Source organism: Rhodnius prolixus, unplaced genomic scaffold (assembly GCF_049639745.1).
Source record: "Rhodnius prolixus isolate KJV_2025 unplaced genomic scaffold, Rpr scaffold_3, whole genome shotgun sequence".
NCBI lineage: Eukaryota > Metazoa > Arthropoda > Insecta > Hemiptera > Reduviidae > Rhodnius > Rhodnius prolixus.
The window spans coordinates 37,125,837-37,145,419 of NW_027411603.1; the positions used below are offsets into that span (position 1 = coordinate 37,125,837).

The 19,583-nt window shown below is 30.7% G+C and overlaps 1 protein-coding gene across 3 annotated transcripts in view; it reads left to right on the plus strand.

Annotated features, from left to right (window-relative positions):
- Positions 1-19,583, plus strand: part of LOC141452432 (uncharacterized) — a 32,527-nt gene that overhangs the window by 10,300 nt on the left and 2,644 nt on the right. For 2 of the 3 annotated variants that reach the window (XM_074124575.1, XM_074124576.1), the window contains 18 exons: positions 315-828; positions 2,499-2,640; positions 2,891-2,973; positions 3,058-3,125; positions 4,625-4,803; positions 5,461-5,644; positions 5,732-5,874; positions 7,316-7,482; positions 7,917-8,018; positions 9,037-9,257; positions 9,762-9,821; positions 10,469-10,631; positions 10,718-10,849; positions 12,417-12,649; positions 15,352-15,524; positions 17,055-17,186; positions 17,820-17,890; positions 19,057-19,192. In XM_074124575.1, coding sequence (XP_073980676.1) covers positions 315-828; positions 2,499-2,640; positions 2,891-2,973; positions 3,058-3,125; positions 4,625-4,803; positions 5,461-5,644; positions 5,732-5,874; positions 7,316-7,482; positions 7,917-8,018; positions 9,037-9,257; positions 9,762-9,821; positions 10,469-10,631; positions 10,718-10,849; positions 12,417-12,649; positions 15,352-15,524; positions 17,055-17,186; positions 17,820-17,890; positions 19,057-19,192 — 2,903 coding nt within the window. The remainder of the gene's footprint in view (positions 1-314; positions 829-2,498; positions 2,641-2,890; positions 2,974-3,057; positions 3,126-4,624; positions 4,804-5,460; positions 5,645-5,731; positions 5,875-7,315; positions 7,483-7,916; positions 8,019-9,036; positions 9,258-9,761; positions 9,822-10,468; positions 10,632-10,717; positions 10,850-12,416; positions 12,650-15,351; positions 15,525-17,054; positions 17,187-17,819; positions 17,891-19,056; positions 19,193-19,583) is intronic. The other variant, XR_012457408.1, reaches the window with a different exon arrangement.

Below are 19,583 nucleotides of genomic sequence, written 5' to 3' on the forward strand. Positions count from 1 at the left end.
TTCCTGCCCAATTTTCTCACTTATTGACTCTTTTCATATGATTAAGAAGTTTAGAGATTAAATTGGCTTTCCCAGCTAAGGCTAAAATAAGTCTTCAGACCTCATCAGCGCTTATCCGTAATTTGAGAATAGTTTCAGATCTATAAGATTTGAAAGTTGATCTATGAAATTTTCGATTGCAAAGGCTCAGCCCAGATCAATTCTTTTCTGCGTTATGTAGGATTTAAATCATTCTAGCATTCCTTGAATCAGTTAAAACAAGTAAAAATACTGTGAATTTTGTTATGCACGTAATGATTAATTGGAATTTGTAGGAAGCTTCGATTTGGGATGGAAACGGAACAAGTTTTTGAGGAAAGATTAGTCGAAAATGCTTCTCGTAATATCAAACCAAAATCTGAAAAAGTACCTGAAAAAGTTAGCAAAGGTGTCAAGGAAAAGCCAGCAAAAAGTGCAAAAATAGAGCAAGATAAATCTGTTAAGAAGGCACAAAAAATAAAGGGAGAGAAACCTAAACAACAAGAAAAAGTCAAAAAAGAAAATGTGAAGATTGAAGTGGCTGATAGTACTTCTAGTTACACAATAATGGCTTCCAAAGAAACAAGCTTAGATAAGGATAGTACAGAAGATTCTGATTTAGAAGACTCTGAAAAGAAAGTAGAAAGAAGAAAATTAATGGAGGAAGGGGCTTTGAGTGAAGGTGAAGCGGAGTCACTAAGATTTTGTGTAGCTACTGATTCCCTAACTTGTATCAACGATAATAAGGAAGCATGTTCAGCTGATCCAGGCTCTACAATAGTGCTGCTTTACTTTCATGATAGCAAAAAGGTAAGCTTTCTGGTAAAAAGTTTGATATATATATAAGGTAAGTGGGGGGAAGATGCAAGTATCGTCATATTTTGCATATCTACAACTGGATGACAGCAATTCCTACGTTAAAGTGTGTAGTAAACAACTGTGAATACCGTGCTTGTGAGTTTTTCTATTTATATCTAGTTTAATCCTCGTTAAACTGAAAATTCAACTCTTTGTACCTCTGGCAATAGCTTCAACAAGCAGGAGCGGTGCCATCACTTATATTGACTAAAATACGTTTGGAATATTAGAGCAAAGCATTAGCTGTATAACTTTGGGCACTCGCCGAACGGTCTCTTAAGAGTGATGAAGATAAGATCTATGTTTTTAAAAAGGCAATTTTTGGGAGTGAATAACATTTGTTCATTTATAACTAGTTGTTATAGTATTATTATAAAATTATTGAATCTCCCACAAAACCTAGTACGAACCTGTTAAATGATATATTTGAAAATTTTAATTTTAATGGATGAAGAATCTGCAGAGTTGTAGATTTTTTTTTTTGCAAGAAGTTTTGGCTTCCAGTTCGTTTTTAATGAATATGGCATATCTTACTTACGTAAATATTTTAAATGAACAAAATTCCTGTACGTGTTCCTGTATGACAGAACTATGTAAGCCTTACCTTGCAACTATTTTCTATGAGCGTATAATTTCAAATGCGAATCTAATTCTAAGTGAGACCCAAATTGTAATCATTCTATTTACCTCTGTAACTTTTTTTTCTGTCATTATGATTCTCTTACCCAGAATCTCAAAATATATGTATTATTAACTTAATCCAGCTCAGACTCCAACCATTTCCTTCCTAAGTTTTATTATCTGTGGTTCATAGCATTATGCTGTTGCCCATGATATTTTGTTGCACCTTTTGAACTGATACTCTGTAAACTCTCTGTAACGATGATTAAGCAAAAGCCAATGGCTTTCTTAAGCCCCGTCTTTCTAGAGAAGAACCTAGGTCCTAGGTACTTAAAATGCATAAATTAACAGTAATTCAGAACTTTAGCACATGAATTTAAATACATAAATAAAAGAAACACCCGTAATTTGGGGTAGTAATTTAATTGTTGGGCTAGTTTTAAGTACGTGCTATAAACAATACATGTCATGTATTGGCATGAATGAATACAGCTTTAAAATAAAAACCTAGATTTTAGAAGGCTGGACTTGATTTTAAGTTCCCATTTGTATTCTTCATCAACAAAGGTCAAGTTCTCCCTATAAAGGAGCATTTGATGATCGGTAATTTAATGCTTTATAAGCGGTAGGTTTCTATTTTCTTCTTTTTATGCCCCTTTTTTCTATAGTTCAGAATTTATTTAATCCTCTAAGGCCACTCTCAAATTAATTATTTTTCTTGAATTGGGAAACAAAAATTTCATTTTGCTACTATAACTTGGGCAGTAACTCTAAGTGAAAAGGTACAAATGCCATCTGATTTGTATGTACACTTTAACAACCTAGGCTTCATATATTCAATATTATTTTTCAAAATGATTTATTTATTGTTACTGTTTTTGCTCTACTTTAAATTAATTTGTACTTAATGCTTCATTTCTTTTCAATTTGTAAAGCAGAAATCTTCCATATAACATTATAACTGCATTAATAATTTCCTTGTTGATTAAACTGGATCTTAGAACGAAGATATTAACTTGCCTTTAACTTATGAAGCTGCGGCATTTGTGTACAAACTTGTATCTAGAAGAATACCTTACTACCTTCCCACTTGGAAGATGCTAAGGTGGGCCCAGTTTGCATACGATTTCAATATCATTCGAGGTAATTATTAGCGCTACAGATAATTTTAGATATGTATGCAATAGTTGTGTGTAGATGATTAAATATTTTGAGAGCACTTTTCCTATTTTTTGTTTAGTTATCTTTTATCTTCGAACTAGAGATCTTCCACATACAAATCCACGCATCAAATACTTGATTCAACTTAATAAATTATATACGTTCTAAAATTATTTTTAAGTCATTCTTTTTAATTTCATAGAATTTTAAATTCTATATTTTATGTACTTAGATATGCCTGGCTCAGTAAAACGAGAAATTATAATGTATATTCCTCTTAAAAGAAGAGTGGAAGAATACAATGAACTCGATCCGGTGAGTAATTTATTATCTTTTCGAAAATAATACTGATAATTACCTGCAATTATTATTTTTCAGTACTCCTGTATTTTTTTTTAGGGCCCCAGAAAACCTTTACCGATATTACCAACGATATTAGATTTCGATAAAATTGTGAAGGGTATTTGGTAAGTTATAATGGGAAATGTTAAGTTATTCATGGAACTAGTAATAGAATAAAAATCAACTGCTTTAAACTTGGTTTCTTGGGTTCCGTACTATTAAGTGGTTCTTTTTTTACATTTTAGTACAAATTCATTTGAGATAAAAGAAAAATGTGTTATTTAAAACTGTTTTTTTAAAGCTTGCTCTTTGGTTGATGTCCGACAATAACATTAATAATAATAACCTTACAATCTAGTCGTATTCTAAGGACGTGGCAAAACTACACTCTTCATCCTCTGAAAAACTGCAAGAATTGATTAGAATGGTGCAGGCCTTCACCACTAATATCAAGATGACTTTTGAACTAGAAAAGTCTAGGATATAAACAGTCAAGAAAGGAGAGTCGTGGATTTAAAATTGAAATCCAAGTATAAGCATTGAGCTTCTGGACCAGTGTGAAACCTCCAAATACTTTGGGATTCAGTAAGCTAAGTGTATTGCTCATTAAGAGTTCAAGAGCAATTTTCTCAATGAGGCTATCTCAAGTTCTCTAATCAGAGCTTAGTGGCGATTACACTAACCACTAACTACTCCTTTTTCTTGAGAATGAATGGGTGAGAGAGAGTCATCCTTTTTATAAATATTTTAAATTTGATTCGCTGTTTAATGGCAGAAGGGGTGCAATTAGTATTGTTCGGTTTATAAAAAGTTAGAGGGGACTGAATTTACTAGACATTGTGTGCATCCTTGAGGAAAAAGAAGATACAGTTCTTTTTGTAGCGAAAATTCCGTCACTTAAGTGATTCAGATTGTGGATTTGGCGAGTCTTGATGAGTTAAGGACTACCTAAACGGTACCATCCAAGTATTTAAATCTTGCAAAATATTGCTAAAAAAAAAATCTTGGAAATATAGATTTCTTCTATTATAACGGTTTAATAATTTATGTTTAAAGAAGACCATTTTCATTTTGATCAGTTCATAATTTTTATTTTTGAATTCATTCCTAATTCTTTGTAGCCTACATTTCTTTTTTATTTATTATTAAATGTTATTATATGCAACCGACGATCATGTTAGACCAGAAAATTTGTCTAATACTGAAAAGTAGGAAACGTTTTGTATAAATACTTGTCGAAATAAGATTATTTTTACTAATAAAGAGTATGGGACAGAAAAAGAGTGTGGAGAACAATATTAGTGCTTTTTGAACTATAAAATAAATATATTTCTAATAAAAAATAAAAATAAACTAAACTAAACACATTTGGAGAACAATTCTATTTGAGAGATACTTAACTGTTGTTGCTTGCGGCTACAACGAAAGAATAAAAACATTCAGTAAATAAAAAATAAATTTCTACTAAAGAAAAAGGTACTGAAATTATAATTCATTCATTAATACTCAAGGAAGGAAGCTTTTTTAATATGTCTACCCTAATATATAACAATACAAATTTATTTATTTATTATTTTTTCTAATTTGAGTGTTGTAGCATTGCAATTGGGATTCATTGTTACAGGCGAATGGATATCTATTACAGACCGTCATATTTTAGGCACGCGGCTTATAGTATCGAGTTAACTGGACAACCACTCTCAAATGACTGGTCACCTATTCCAATTAATCTGGGATCAATTAGAACTGATCCGGACGCTTTCAAGAAAGCACGTTCATATCCTAATCAATGTTTTTATTTATGTATCCTTTTCTATGTTCTGTTACCTAGGTAACCAGTGATTTAAATGTAGCTAGGTTTATTAAAAACTGGGTTTAGGTGACAATAGGAGACGTGGTTATTAACAAAATATACCATCAGAAAGAAGTGCCTTTTTACTGAAATAATTTTGTGATTTTATATTTCTTCTTGATATATATATAGTTCGTGACGTTGCTAGTCCAATTTCTCCAGTGGTCCTGTTCTCCATGGAACGGCGATGCTTAAAAATAACTTGGATGGAGAAATTATTTCTTCTTAATTTTTTTTTCTAATTTTTATTTTCCTTATTCTTTAACTATAATTTTTAAGCATGAAAATGTGTTATTAATTATAGAACTTTTTCGGTAATTACTTTCACCTTACATGCCTAATATATCTATAGGGTAAATGCCTTCAGATAAGAGATTTCTGAATGGTATTTTACCAACCCAGTTTCTCTTGTTTACTCTCGATTTGTGATAAAGAACTTACTAAAGCTGAAATGAGTTATTCTGCTCTATATTCTAATCTTTCATCGTTTTTCACCTTTATCTAGCAAATGGTAATATTAAATTACTTACTTTTGAGTTCTGTATTAAAATTTAAAATTATTTTTAGTCATTTGTCTTTTTTGTATTTTTTTTTTAACGAAGTTTCAGGCTCAGATTCACTATATTGCAAAAATATTTTCATCACCATGTCTGTATTTAATCCGAGAAGAGTACTTCCTGCAGGTTATTTGTTGTGCGAACATTTCTCATGGTCTAATCCTGACCAAGGGAAGCCTTTGTTCAGTTTACGGACTGCTGCCACTAAAACTCACCGCCTTGATTTGGGACCAGGGTGTGTATTTTTTCGTTATATTATTTATATGGATGCATTTATGTTTCAGATAAGTAAATAAAATAAGTTTTTATATCATTTACGTAGATTACAAGCCTGCAGATTTTTTTTTAAAATGGTTTTTCCATATTATGTTCAAATACATTCTGACACTCCTTTTATGGTGGGTAATAAAGAATTCGTTCAGCAATATTGTTTACCAGAAACCCAGTCGTATCAAGTTATTGGAGGTTTGTATTATTATTTTGTAATTAATTATTCTTTTTTAATTGTTTATCTTGAGGTGATTTATTCTGGAATGAGGATAAAAGTAATCTTCTTTATAATATTCATTTTAACTTTTAATTTAATAAAAAAAATCATCTTTTAAAATTTGGACAATAGATTCTTAACTTAAACCGTTAAAAAATTATTAATGAATAATCTATATCAGTGCGACAAAATAAATAAATTAACCCAGTTGCTGTAAATAACAGAGTTCATATATATCTATTATTATTTTTGATTCGATATACGATAAAATTCAATATACGAAGACCAGAATAATTTCAGTAACAATGCACAAGATTGGCAAGGTATTGGTCTACTGACTATACTTTGATTTTCTTTATCCTGAGAAGTCGGCAGTGCTTTATGCAACAAGAAGAGGGCTGGGGCAGGATTCGCTTATGCAGTTTTTTTTTGTTGAGGTTAATGATATCTTGAAGCTTTTTCAGTGCACTGCAAAACAAGGGACGTATTCTCTCGCTCTACAAAGTACCGGAAAATTAGCTGAAAAAATCTAAGGATACAATGCCTGAATTTGAACCTAGCTCTCATAATTTTTTTTGTAATCGCGCTATTGAAATGCTTTTATGCCCTTATGCGGTAAAATACTACGTGCAGTGTTTATGCAATGAGACTACTCATCAGAATAGTCTCTCAATTGCGGAACACTGGCCTGGTACCGTTGATTACTTCAGATCATGTCCTTGCTACACCCTACAGGGGTGTCTCGTCTCATCTCTCTGTCCTGATCCTGTTACTCTCCTTTGCCCAGAGAATCTCCTGGACTTAATGCGATACACGATTGTAGATATCTTCCCTAACTATCATTTTGTTGATCTAAATATATGCAAGAGCAGGCTCTCCTGCGCACCTCCGACTAATATTTGAGTTGCATCATCCAGTATCCCCGGGTAGTACAAGCCTTTTTTCCATCCGGCGAAGTCACGATCTAAAATATGCATGTCTACTAACGAACTGGATATGATAATAATCAAACTTCACCGGGTCTGTCTCTCAGCCAACGGTCTCAGTTGTTTGAGGGGCACAGCAGAACCGCATACATCTGCTACAGTACTTACTGAAGTTAGGCCTCTGTAGTGTTTGCCATCATTCTGCCGATTCTAACCACAACTCTCAGCTTTTTAGCCTCCTACTGGTTCTGATCGCCGAAGCTCATCTTTAAGTCGAAACATTGTACCACTGACTTCGTCAAAATTGTCATTCTGAACTAACTAAGAAAATCGCTTCCCTTACATTATTTATTTGAAACTAGAAGTCAAACTTTAGATGAATTCTAGCTACGGTGACAAAAATATACAGTTAGTAAACAATTGCAAATTTTCTAGTTTATATTATAGTTTCTAGTAATATAATATATTTAATAATATTCTTTTACCATTCTAGAGGAGATGGCTGATAGATTCTCATTGTTGATAGCTGCAGCCTACGACTCAGAAGGGTTACATGGCTATACTTTAGAAAGATTTAAAAGTTGTTTTCTGCCATGGTGTTTGAGACGTTACTCGTGTCCAGCAAATGATATGATACAAGGAAGAATACTTTTTGATGGTGTAAATATTCTGAATTTTACAAAAAGAGAAACTTGACTCAGTAACTTGATACCCGTAAATAATAATTTAAATTTAAGTAAAGTAAAATTATCGCCTATTTTTTCAGGCGGGGCTTAACGTCTGCTAACATCTACCAATTATAGAAGGGGCAGAAAATTTAATTATAATAAATATTAAAAATAGTATAATATAATTATGTTCAGATTTATATATATTTTTTTTCTTTTCTTGTAAATTATTTCTTAAACATTTGTAATATCTTCTTATGATTTAGCTACATTTCAAATCATAATTTGATGAAATTATTTAGATTATAAATGGCTGACTATCTTTTAAAATTAAAATGCACTTTTATTTAAAAAAAAATAATTGGTTGATCAAAGAAAAATAGTAGATAAGTCTAGCTTAAATAATGATTCCAAGTGTTGTTATAGGTGTTGGAAGATAAAGTAATGAAAATGATTTTCGAAAACGTTGAAGACAGTGAAATTGCTATAACTATAATGCGATTCAGGATACTTTTTTTAGATGACCAGGTAAAAATTGAATGATTTAACACATTTATTGTTTAGATCATTGAATGATTTTTTATTTTTAATCAATTTCTCTTACTTCTCAAATATAAAATGAGATTTTAATAAAATATATGTATTTAAAGTGTCTTAAATGAAGTTATTTACTTTAGCCGGATATTGTATTGTATGAATTAGCAAAGTTCAAAGCAAAAACGCTTATATTTTTTTTAGAGCTATCACTTGTAACACACAATACGTTTTTAGTTTAATTGAGCTATTTTAAGTACCACTGACACTAAATAAGTAAAGAGTCTCTTTATCAAGATCTAAACACTGACTGCTACTTTGAACTTCGTATACATTAACATTTAATCTAATCTATAATTGGGACCTCTATCTTTAATGCCTCTTCAGGCACTAATATACTTTTGTAAGATACTTTTGTGATCGCAGTGTGTACATTTTCCAACGAGATGGAACAGTTTGTCGTCTCCCAGGCCTGACTTTCTACTCAGTAGTTCCGCAGGTAGTCCATTACAATGTAGAAGCTTCCTCAAGAGGCAATGCGAAGTAATGTTCCTCCAAATCTTCTTTCGATCAGCCAAATAGTCGGGTTGAGCGGATATTGAAGGCCTTTCCAGAAAACTCTTGGAGAGCCTAATTCCCTTCACACATTTTTAAAGCGTCAACATTTGTGTTAATGCATTGGCTCAAATTTGGCTGTGTAAAAGACTATACCCAAAAGTTTAGGAGTAAAGTTTTTTTGGTTTTAATTTGTAACGGGATTTAAGGTGGGAAGTTTTAGACTCAAGTCTAGCAGTTTCTCTAAGAATTCCTCTTACCTAGGAGCATTCTGTTCGGTGATGTTTTTTTTTTTGAACGGAAAGCCTATCCGAAGAAATATACTGAAAACTTAAAAGGATGCGCCTAAATTAAAAATAAAAATAAACTTTTTAGTTTTGAAGTCTTTGATCATCAAAATTTGGTTTTAATATTTATTGCTAGTTTACTATTAATTTAAGATGTTTTATGATTTTAGTTTGGTGACCAATTTTTAAGCCAGTATGGGCAGTTCGTTGGAGACATCAGGAGACATGTGAGCCTGCTTCAAAAGTGTGGGTTGAAGGAGGAATTGTTGTACGTAAATCCTAAAAGTATTTACCGTTCTAATGCAACACGGAAAATTTTCGAGGGCTCTAATAAAAAGAAAAACAAACCTAAGAGAAGGTTAAAGAGGAAACTCGCTGACGGCGAAGACGGGTTAGTATGTATTTTTATCTAGATAAATAATAATGTTCTTCAAATTCGAATTTTAGTAAGTTACACCGAGGATCTGGCCTTGCATGAGCTCTGACTTTTAACACTAGCAATATTCATACCAACTCCCCAATTCTCAGGCCAACATCTATATCATAGATAAAGAAAGATGTTGGTTTATGGTATCCAATGGCAAAATGAAGTTCATCACTAACTAAGCTTTCTTCCGCCTACGTCTTCATGTATTTCTATAAGTGTATATAACACACACATATTCAGAGCTCACGAGCCACGACAGATCTTTGGAAGATCAATTTATTAAAATGTGGATCACTGTGGCAGTTGATTTGCGAGTTCTAAATGTCGTATTTATGACGATGTACATGTCTATCCAAAATCTAGCGCATTAATGTAAACATTTTATTTCTCGTTATCTGTCAATATAACAGAAAATTATAATCTTTTATTTCCATTCTTATTACCTTAAAATAATTTTTTTTTGTACAGAAAAGAGATAGATGCTAATTGGTTGTTTCACCGCCCTGAAAATTGTATCAAGTTATTAAAGTAAGTTATCGCTACTTGAGATTAAGAAATTTAAAAAAAAAAATAAAATTATTTTAATACTTTTTTAAAACTAAATAAATATTTAAACCACAATAATATATATATATATATATATATTTGTTTCATTAATCTGAGATAATCGCGTTAACAATATAGAACATTTTTGAAACATATTTCTTTATATAGAAAATTGATTTTGGAAGTTTGATATTTTTTAATCAAAGTTGTTATTTTAAACTCAATTATAAGTGATAAAAGGAATGTTTTTTCGAACATTTGGCTAGGCTTAGCCTTCAAGCCTAAAGGAAATGGAAGTTTCGCTCATTAAGATTCGTTTCATAGCATGTATTTAAAATTAGAAGTATGAGCATGAATGAAGAGTTTTCTTCCGGATTTTTTATTTCTTCCTTTATTTCATTATTATTATTGTAATTATTTTAATGATTGTCTACACTTAAGGATGTTGACGCCTGGAGCATGTTGCCGGCCTCCGAATACTCTTCTCCAATTTCAAGCAACTTCTAAAATTAATCCTGGCCTCTGGACTCAATTTTCTTGACACAAACATCACCTGTACAGTTAAGTGAGCTGTAAAAGGCTCCTGTAAAAGGAAAATCATCTAAGCAATAACCAAATTTATTTAACAGATCCATACTTGAATTCGACAAAGCAATAGCAAATATGTATCCATGTAAACGTGATACAATTACTAATAATGTGTACCGAGATTGTAAAGGAATTACAGATATCATTCCAACAATAAAATGGGCTATAATTGCAAGATTTCACTTTAATGTACATAGCATAGTGGTAAGTTTTTGCATTATTTATATTTTGAGGTAGCATTTTTATTTTTTTCGATTTGACTAAATATGCGTAACATGAACATTTTTCAGCCTGTGCCATGCAGTTTCGGTCTTACTTGCAGCTTAACCAGAGTAGTACTTGTTGTGTACGATCTTGATGCTGAAGAACTCATCTACACTAATTATGATCCTAATTATACGTTTTATCTCGCTGCAAACAAGGTAATTTATTTATAGGATGATACGAAAATTTATGTTTTATTATTAAGAAAATAAAATTGTATGATTTTTGAAATTTCTAGTCAATTAAATACTTTTATAGTTTATGTTACTTCCGATTTGTTAACGTTGCTTTGATCATTTAGAAGTAATTCTGCCAAAAGAGAGAAAATGTCCGCAAATGAGAGGGATTTCACAATAAATTAATTCCACAGTTTTACAGATTTTTAAATATGTTCCTTTAATCAGATATTCTTAAATAATATTGTTCTTTCACCTACTTCTAGTAAAAGAAAGAGCAACCTTGCCAGTTTTTAGATAGAGTTTATTTTCCAGAAATGAAAGTTCTTCTTAGTATAAATAGATTGATTTAGGTACATTGTCTTCAGTTTATGGATGTGTGACGTAACTTTAAAAATAGAAAAATCGCATGAGGCTCAAACGTTATATTACGTTTGAAAATCTCTTTTGGATCCAAGTGTACGGATTAAAATTCCAATTTCGTGTAATAGATAACTTTTATTTGAAAAAAAAAAAAATATTTAAAAAAAAATCATTTCAGAGCAGTCCTAGTGGGTATAGCAAATCTATTCCTTCAAATTTAAGTCAGGTATTTTATATTTAACCATATTATTCAGTAAAAATTTTACAAGTAACCAAAAAATGATTCGTGTTTTCAGACTCATTACTTTTGCACATTGAGCAGTTACGTCATTATCTTTATTTGGCTTACAATTTAAATTCAACAACTCCTTTCTCAATTTTAAAATCCATTTAGCTTTACATGAAGACAATAGATTAATATAGCTTATAGATTGTTGACTGTACCTTTAGGCTTTTATACATTAGATATTGGTATTACAGGCTAAAGTGAGATATTTATTATGCAGTTGTTTGAGAAACCTTTTCTATAATTGACTTTACAGTTGCAGAATTGAACAATTTATTCCAGTCAACAGTAATATTGAAAATCTGCAGTAGCTCTTTTAAGTCTTTAAACCAAAATATATTTTTACCGACTATTTCTTTTGCTACTAATTTGGTATATCTATTATCAAAATACAATTAAATATATTTTAAATTTATTTTGAACGTTTATAAGAAAAGAGGGATAGGTCTATATAAAACATATAATTTGGGTTGTTCTTTGGCAAGCAGTGAACATTCTTTTTAATAAAGAAACGCGTTAATTTTTGAACATCATTATCTGCTGCCGCCCCACACTTAAGGACCATAGCTCTGCTCACACTGTTAAATACTTTTGATGTAAATGGTATATGTTTGTTATCTCCATACCGAAGTCATAGGCTTTAGAAATAGGTAACCTTTCAGCAATATGTTGTTTAAAACTAAGTTAAAACTGTAATACCTAATTACTGTAATACCTAATTCATTTTCCAATTCGGTCACCTCTAACGCTTCAAGGAGATTTAATTAAATACCATAATCCGATTTAAAAAATTGCTAACCAGAAATAAGAATTTTTTTTTTCTCCAGCAAATCTTGACTTTGTGCTAATCATAGAAATGACTAATAATTTGATAATGTTTTTTTTTTGGTTTTTTTTTAGCTTGGATATGTAGTGGTTGCTCATGGACATACAGACAGTCAGGTTACGAAAATAAAGAATAATCAGATTCCATGGAGGTTGAGAATCCTTGGTAAAAGCAAAGAAGATTTACCTCATGAATGCACTTTGATGCGAACAGGCAAATGTGATCATAATGAAGAACAGAATTACAATTTAAATATAGATGTCGTTTCCGAATATTACGTACCAAATAATAAGAATCTTATTGGAAGGTTAATTTTAAAAATTTGTTCGATTTTCAACTGTTCAATTCATTTTTCTTTTAAGGCTACTACTGGGCTGTTACATTTGATCTGCTCAAAGCCAAGGTTGTTTTATGTAACTGAATTTGATTCCCGATCTCGCTCTTAAATTTTATTTAATACCTTAATGTAAGAAAATGTTATTGAAGGGTATTGGCTATCTCTCATCCAAGACACCTTTAGAATAAGACGTTTCAGGACCTTAAGCTCGCCTGAGAACGGTTTTTCTAATTATTTTTCTTTTAATAACAACGAAGTTGCCACTGGCAGATATCGGATTTATTTTCTTATTTATTTTATTTTTTTTAAATGCCCGTTTCATTTGTAAGAATCAACGAATTATCTGAATAAAGAAATAAAGTAGTTTTACCTCTTTCCCTTTACCTCATTACTATGTAAGAAGAATTGCAATCATAACAAGTTTACTGTGCTTATAGTTGGTTTGTGGTGCACTTAGTGTGAATAAATGTGGTCTATGTTCCGGGTTTATTGTTTGGGTTATATGAATAAGTCACTCATAAACGAAAAATCGTAATATATGAACGATTCTGTCGAAATGTCAAGCAGAAGTACGATTGTAGTATTTGTGCTCCTCGGAAGAAAGATACTATACTATATAAACTAAGTAAACCTGTTTTTATTTCTTAGTTTAGGATCTGGTAAAATTTAATTGTACTCTACAATTTGAAATTACTAAAATTTGCTCAATCCTATTTTGTTGTGAAAATTTTTGCTATTAGTAATCATTAATTTTTTATTGTTTCGTTCATTGCTTCCAAACAATAGCCAATAACTTCTCGAACATATCTTCAGTATTATTTTTATAACCTACATTAACATGCTTACAAAATCTAGCGTCAGCATAAATATAGTTAAATGATTTGATAATTTCTTTTTTTATTTACAAACGCACTAATAAATTACATAAATAACCTATAAATACTTTTATGGTCAATAAATACATAACAGATTAATTTATTTTGGCTAAAATAAGTTGTGCAAGTAAAATGAAGGTATGCCTTTATCTAAATCCTGAAAAGTGATTTTTGAAAATTTGTATATTTATTTCGTGAAAATGTGTCCACCGTAAGTTAACAATGAAAAGTTGCGAAAAGTTCAAATTTGATATTTAGCTTAGGATGCCTCTAATGTTTAGAAGTTCTATTTTACAGAATAAATTTTTCAGTTTTCTATATTTTTCTTTAAACTTATTGAGCTAATTCATCGTCCCTGGAAAACCTGATTGCACTGGCTTGCCATGTGTATAATATTAGTAAGAATCAAATATCAGATTGAATTTCCAAATTTGATAAAAAATCGACTAATCGGATAGAATTATCTGGATTTTAAGATTTACTCGCAAATGGCTCCAGCGATTTTATTTAAACTTTGTAAAACAAAAATCTACACTTTTACTTGAAATATTTTCCCCGTACATTCTATTTAAATTTACTTCTGTAATAGGGGTTATGTATATTCTTTTTAAAGTGATAAGAACTAATGTAACTCAATAATTTGAAGTTAGGAGAAAATTTGTTTATTTGAGCGTTGAGAACAGTACTAAGAGAAAAAAGATTTTCGAATATGCACAATTACGATTTACGATTTAGTGCTACATTTACATCCTAGAAAAGTCTAAAATCTAGGCTAAACGAGGTAATACAGTCTACGTTAAAATATACCCATCTATTGTATTAATCAATCTCAAAATGTTTCATTAATTAATATGTATGGTCAGTTCTAAAATTCTTTTATGTATAGGGATAATGTTCCTTTTCTTCCCAAGCTTTCCATAAAGTTGGATTTATTTATAAATTCGAAAAATCTGTTTTTAGTAAGATATTACGTTTATGTTAATTGGTAGTCCCAAAAGATTAATAATATCCCTGTACCAACTTCATTTTTTTTTTTATAGTTTGAATTATGAATTATTTTTTAACAGCAAAATGTTTGCTCGAAAGCCAGAGTTCTGTTTTCCCATATACAGCCAGCATCGTCTAGGTGCTTATCACTAGAATATCACTCACTATCCATTCTTACCTACAAATACATTCGCTTCACACATTCATCATTCTACTATATACTGCTATTTACATAAACTACTGCTAATGGATGGAGCAGCACTCTGTGCTCCTGCCATCCTTATAGCTTAAGCAAAATTAAAATCACGTAATTCTTCTCTAATCATTTTCTTCTATTCATTCTAATCGGCTATAACTTTTAAATATATTCATATTTCTTCGCTAGCTCTGCTATCGACTTAAGCACATAAATGTTGGTGGAGAATATAATGTCTTCGTAGCGAAATGGTGCATCTAAATACCTGTATATATCGTCAAACATTCGTTTCCTTTCTACCACATAACGTGAACATATCATTATTACATGTTTGAAATCCTCCTCCTCATTGCAATCTACGCAAAGAGGAGAGGACCTTTTGTTGATCCTGTGTAGATACGATCCGCACACCGCGTGGTTCGCGCTCAGCCTGCTTATTGTCGTAACAACCCATTTATTAGTGACAGTTCCCTTAAACCATGGTTGTCTAGGTAACTGATCTGCCATAGTTTTATAGAATCTACCTTTATCACCATTATTGTAATCTGTCTGTACTTATTTTCAGAGTTATTTCAGTAAAAGTTGTCACTCATTGCTGCTTATATTTTTTTCAGATTTATTATTGAAATCGCAGAAACAATGTTAGTTACTTTACTGGTCAAACTTTCCAATGATAAAGTTAATTTTCTAGTCACATTGACTGGAGAAGACGATGAAATATTAGCGGAAGTGAGTGGTGTGGGACAAGTCATGTTACCAGCCGTACTTCTATTACAATCTTTAGGCAGTAAGCGAAATAATAAGATCATAATCAGTTTAAGCTAAGAATATTAGATTTTAACTGTCTCATTTAGTTAATGCCAAACTTGTTACATTCATAGACGAAAAAAATCTGGTTAGTTACTTATTTCACTTAAATTTTAACAGCATGAAAAAAACAAAACCAAAAGGTTAAAATCTCTGATTTGGAAAAGAGAATTTCAGTTTGCTAATTGTGTCTCCGATTAAAACCCTACTGAAATATTTAACGTTATATGTTACATTACATTTTCTGTATTTTTAATTCCTATTCTGAAAAAGTGGACCTGCACATTGCCTAGTTTGGAGAGCTTTTTTATTTTACTGGTTGACAGATTATGATGGAAATTTCAAGTTAGACCCTTTAGTGTTACTAAAATGTTTAACAAGGTTGATCTCATTCAATTTGTTGTAGAGTGAAATACTTCAAAGTTAGTTCACTAAAGCTTAGTATTTGTACTAAGCTTCATTAAGCTTATTCTTCTAAGAATTAGAAGAATATCGCCTTTGTATGGCTTAAAACGAAAAAAAAAACGTTAAATATATAAGTTAAAAAATTTGTATTTTTTTTTTTTATCTCTAGTGCCATTCTCTCTATTCACTCTGATCCAGTATAATACACTCATACCTTACAACAACATTTAGGTAAACTCTCTGAAAAATTGTTTTGAAAATGGAACATAAAGTAAAAATGATAAGTGCCTAAATATGAAATTCTAAACTTAGAAGAACTACTTGTCCTCCACTTTATCTAAATCAGACTCTACTTGGAGATGGAATCCGCAATAAGACCTAAACTTCTAGATCTAAAGAAACTTGTGGTCCTCTAGCACGACCACTTGGCAAACGTTCTAAACTAACTCAGCCAACAAAGTACTGAAACATAACGTTCTGTTAAAAATCTTTATGGACTTACGGGCTCTAAGTATGGGGCCACCCAATCATGCCAACATGAACTGTTTACAGTTATTGCAGTCCAAAATTCCTCGCTGAATAACTAAACTTAATATTAGGTTTCCAATATAACACATAAGAACCTCAACGGAATAATTCATCAGGATTTACTATCATCTCGCTATAAAACGTTTTATTCCCAACTGTGGGGTCATTTTAATAGTTCAATTCGTCAACCCATCTCTTACTCTTTTCCGATAACCCCTATTGAAGCGGCGCTGCCCACCCAATTACTGCCACGGCGATGGAAGTGATTAAATTAAATATTCCTTTTGGAAAATCGCCATGGGCTGATGACTCTTCTCACGTCTCTTTAATTAGCATATCTACTTGGGCAGTTGTACATTTTCAAATAAATTAATAAAAATCCATATATCATGCTTTTGTTTCTTAATTCTGATAGGTATCGAAATTTTTTTTATGACATTTGAACCAAACACTGAAGAAGGGTTGAATAAAATGAATAGTTGAATGAAGAATGAAATTCGAAACATCTCGTTAAAATACATTAGCTTGCTCTTAGGATGATATAATAAGTTCAATCCACTTATTTTTTTTCTCTTAGTAAAAAATGAAGATACATCTACATACATCTTCTATGGATCAATGACGTTGTTATATCATTCTTGGCCACTATCTCCCGAAGAACAGAATTTTATTGAGGAATTACAATCTAATGAAGGAGCTAAACCTTCCCGTAAGTAAACAACTTAACTTTGTGAAGTTGGATTCAAATATCTTCATATCATCTGTAAATATGAGATAATATTGAATCAAAACTTGACGATCAGTTATCTCCTTGCTTTAGCTGACTTTAGCTCTTCTTGCCCATGCTTCATGAATTTGATGAAACTGAATGAAAGTATTCGCAAATTAAATATAAGCTTTAGTTGAATATCATTAAAAATTCATTGTTTTCCAGCTAAGTTAAAAAAACTTAAGCAAAGTAATGGTAAAAAAGAAGCAAGAATACTTAATTAAGCACTGATTTTTTTGTAATTAAAACTCTACCAATTTTTGATGATGTTTGGCGTTATTTCAACAAAAAAGAGTCATGCCTTCATTATTATTTAATCATAGAATATATATTATTAACTAGCATTTTGGGTGATTAATCAGGTTTGAAAATGAAATTAACACGTTTAATAAAAAAAAAAAAAAAGAAAACAAAAGTAAAATATATATTTTTGAATAATGCAACGATATTAAATAAAAGATAATTTACCTAAGTGGACATCTGAAATAATTATAGTTCGCCGTAATTATTTTCCTTGTTGTTGAAACATTTAAGAGTATAGATATTGTTTAAATTATTAGTTCATTGTTTCAGTTGATTTGACGGATCCAGATGTCAAAATTTTTGGAGCATATTGGTGTATATCGATGTTTTATGATGAGATGGTAACAGTTTTCATTTAAGTACTGTTCGTTTATTATGGAGACTGATTCATTAATGCAAAGGGAAGAAAGATTATTACCAGTTTCAGTCATTATTTATTTATTTTTGTTTAGCTTTTGATAGATCAAAAGTTCTATCAAAAATCCTAGGGAGGCTAGGGTTGTGGAACATATATATATTTTTTTAACAGTAACAGATTACAATGTACATTTGAGTGCCTAGGCGGTCAGAATAGAAGATATGCCAACTGTCAAGTTTAACAACGTAAAACAAATTACAATTGTTAAAAAGGAAACTAATTTTTGTGTTATTTATATCAAATCAATGTAAACTTTTATCTGTTTCTGCAAAAACAATGTTCAACAGTTCAGAAGATAAACTAGTCCCTAGATCGAAAGCTTGCCAAAAAATAAATAAATAACGACAATTAAAACTGGCTATAATCTTTCTTCCCTTTGCATGTAATTAAATTTATGTTGTTGATCAGACATTCTTTGTTACTCACCTTTACTTTAGTTAACTAATCTTTCCTATAAAAAACAGATTGCATCTTAGACGTAGACATTGATATTACTTAGAAAACTTTCTTTATTGAAATCACCAGATCACAGGTATTTTTCTGATTGTAGCTGTAACAAATTATAAAAATGAAAACGAAAATATAGGTTTCATTTGAATTTGTTGGATTCCGCCAAATAGCCGAATCCATGTTCGATTATAAAAGCTAATTTCAAAGGTGGATATGATATTCATTCTGACACTTAACATTTGCCTTCAGATATTTCTGAATCTTTTACATATTGTGTATTAAAATGTACAAAAGCCTTTTTAATCGTTCTAACGTCTTCAAACAATAAATGTTGAAAATCAACGTGATCAAAAACCATGAAAATTGAAACAAACATAAATTAATTCTATGCATATTGTTTAATATTCCATGTACAGAACATTTCATCGTTAGAAATAACCCATTCCAGTCGTTTTTTAATTTTTGCTCCTAATTATTGACAAAGCTGGCAGTTAGATCTTCTCGAAGTATCATGCTAGTATCCAGACAAATGATCTACATCTTCCATTTGCCGAAGTACCTGGATAACAACTAATAAAACAATATATAAATCTAAAATATATGTGACTAATTTCTAATCACTTAAAAAAAATATTATAGGAAGAACCACCAGCAATTTTTCCGGATCGCGGCTTGATGGATAAGTTCTACGTTGGCTTAAAATTAAGTGTAGAAGAAGATCCTGAAAGAGTTATGAGGGGTAGAGTCCTTCGAGAGGAATATTTGAAAGAGTTTGGTAAGCTAAAAGAATCGTTTACTTCTAAGTCTTGTAATGGCATTTTCTATTCAGTTATTGCACTTTATGGAAAATTTATTCATATTTAAGTAAAATTTGAATATTTTATATTAAGATGAAGTATAAAAATATTTGTTACAGTTACAGGTAAAATAAAAATTAAAAAATGGTTTATTTTAATCGTAACTCAGGCAAAGATGAATTAAATACATTTTTTAATAGGAATTAAACATTAATATTACTATAAATTTAGGTACACAAATGAATTTGTCTAATTCTAATTGTAATAGTGTGTTGTAATTTTTGTATTATATTTCTTGGAAAAATGTTGAAATTGAGAAAAGAGAAGATAAGAGACTATTAAATTTTTGACTCGTTTGTATAGATTTAT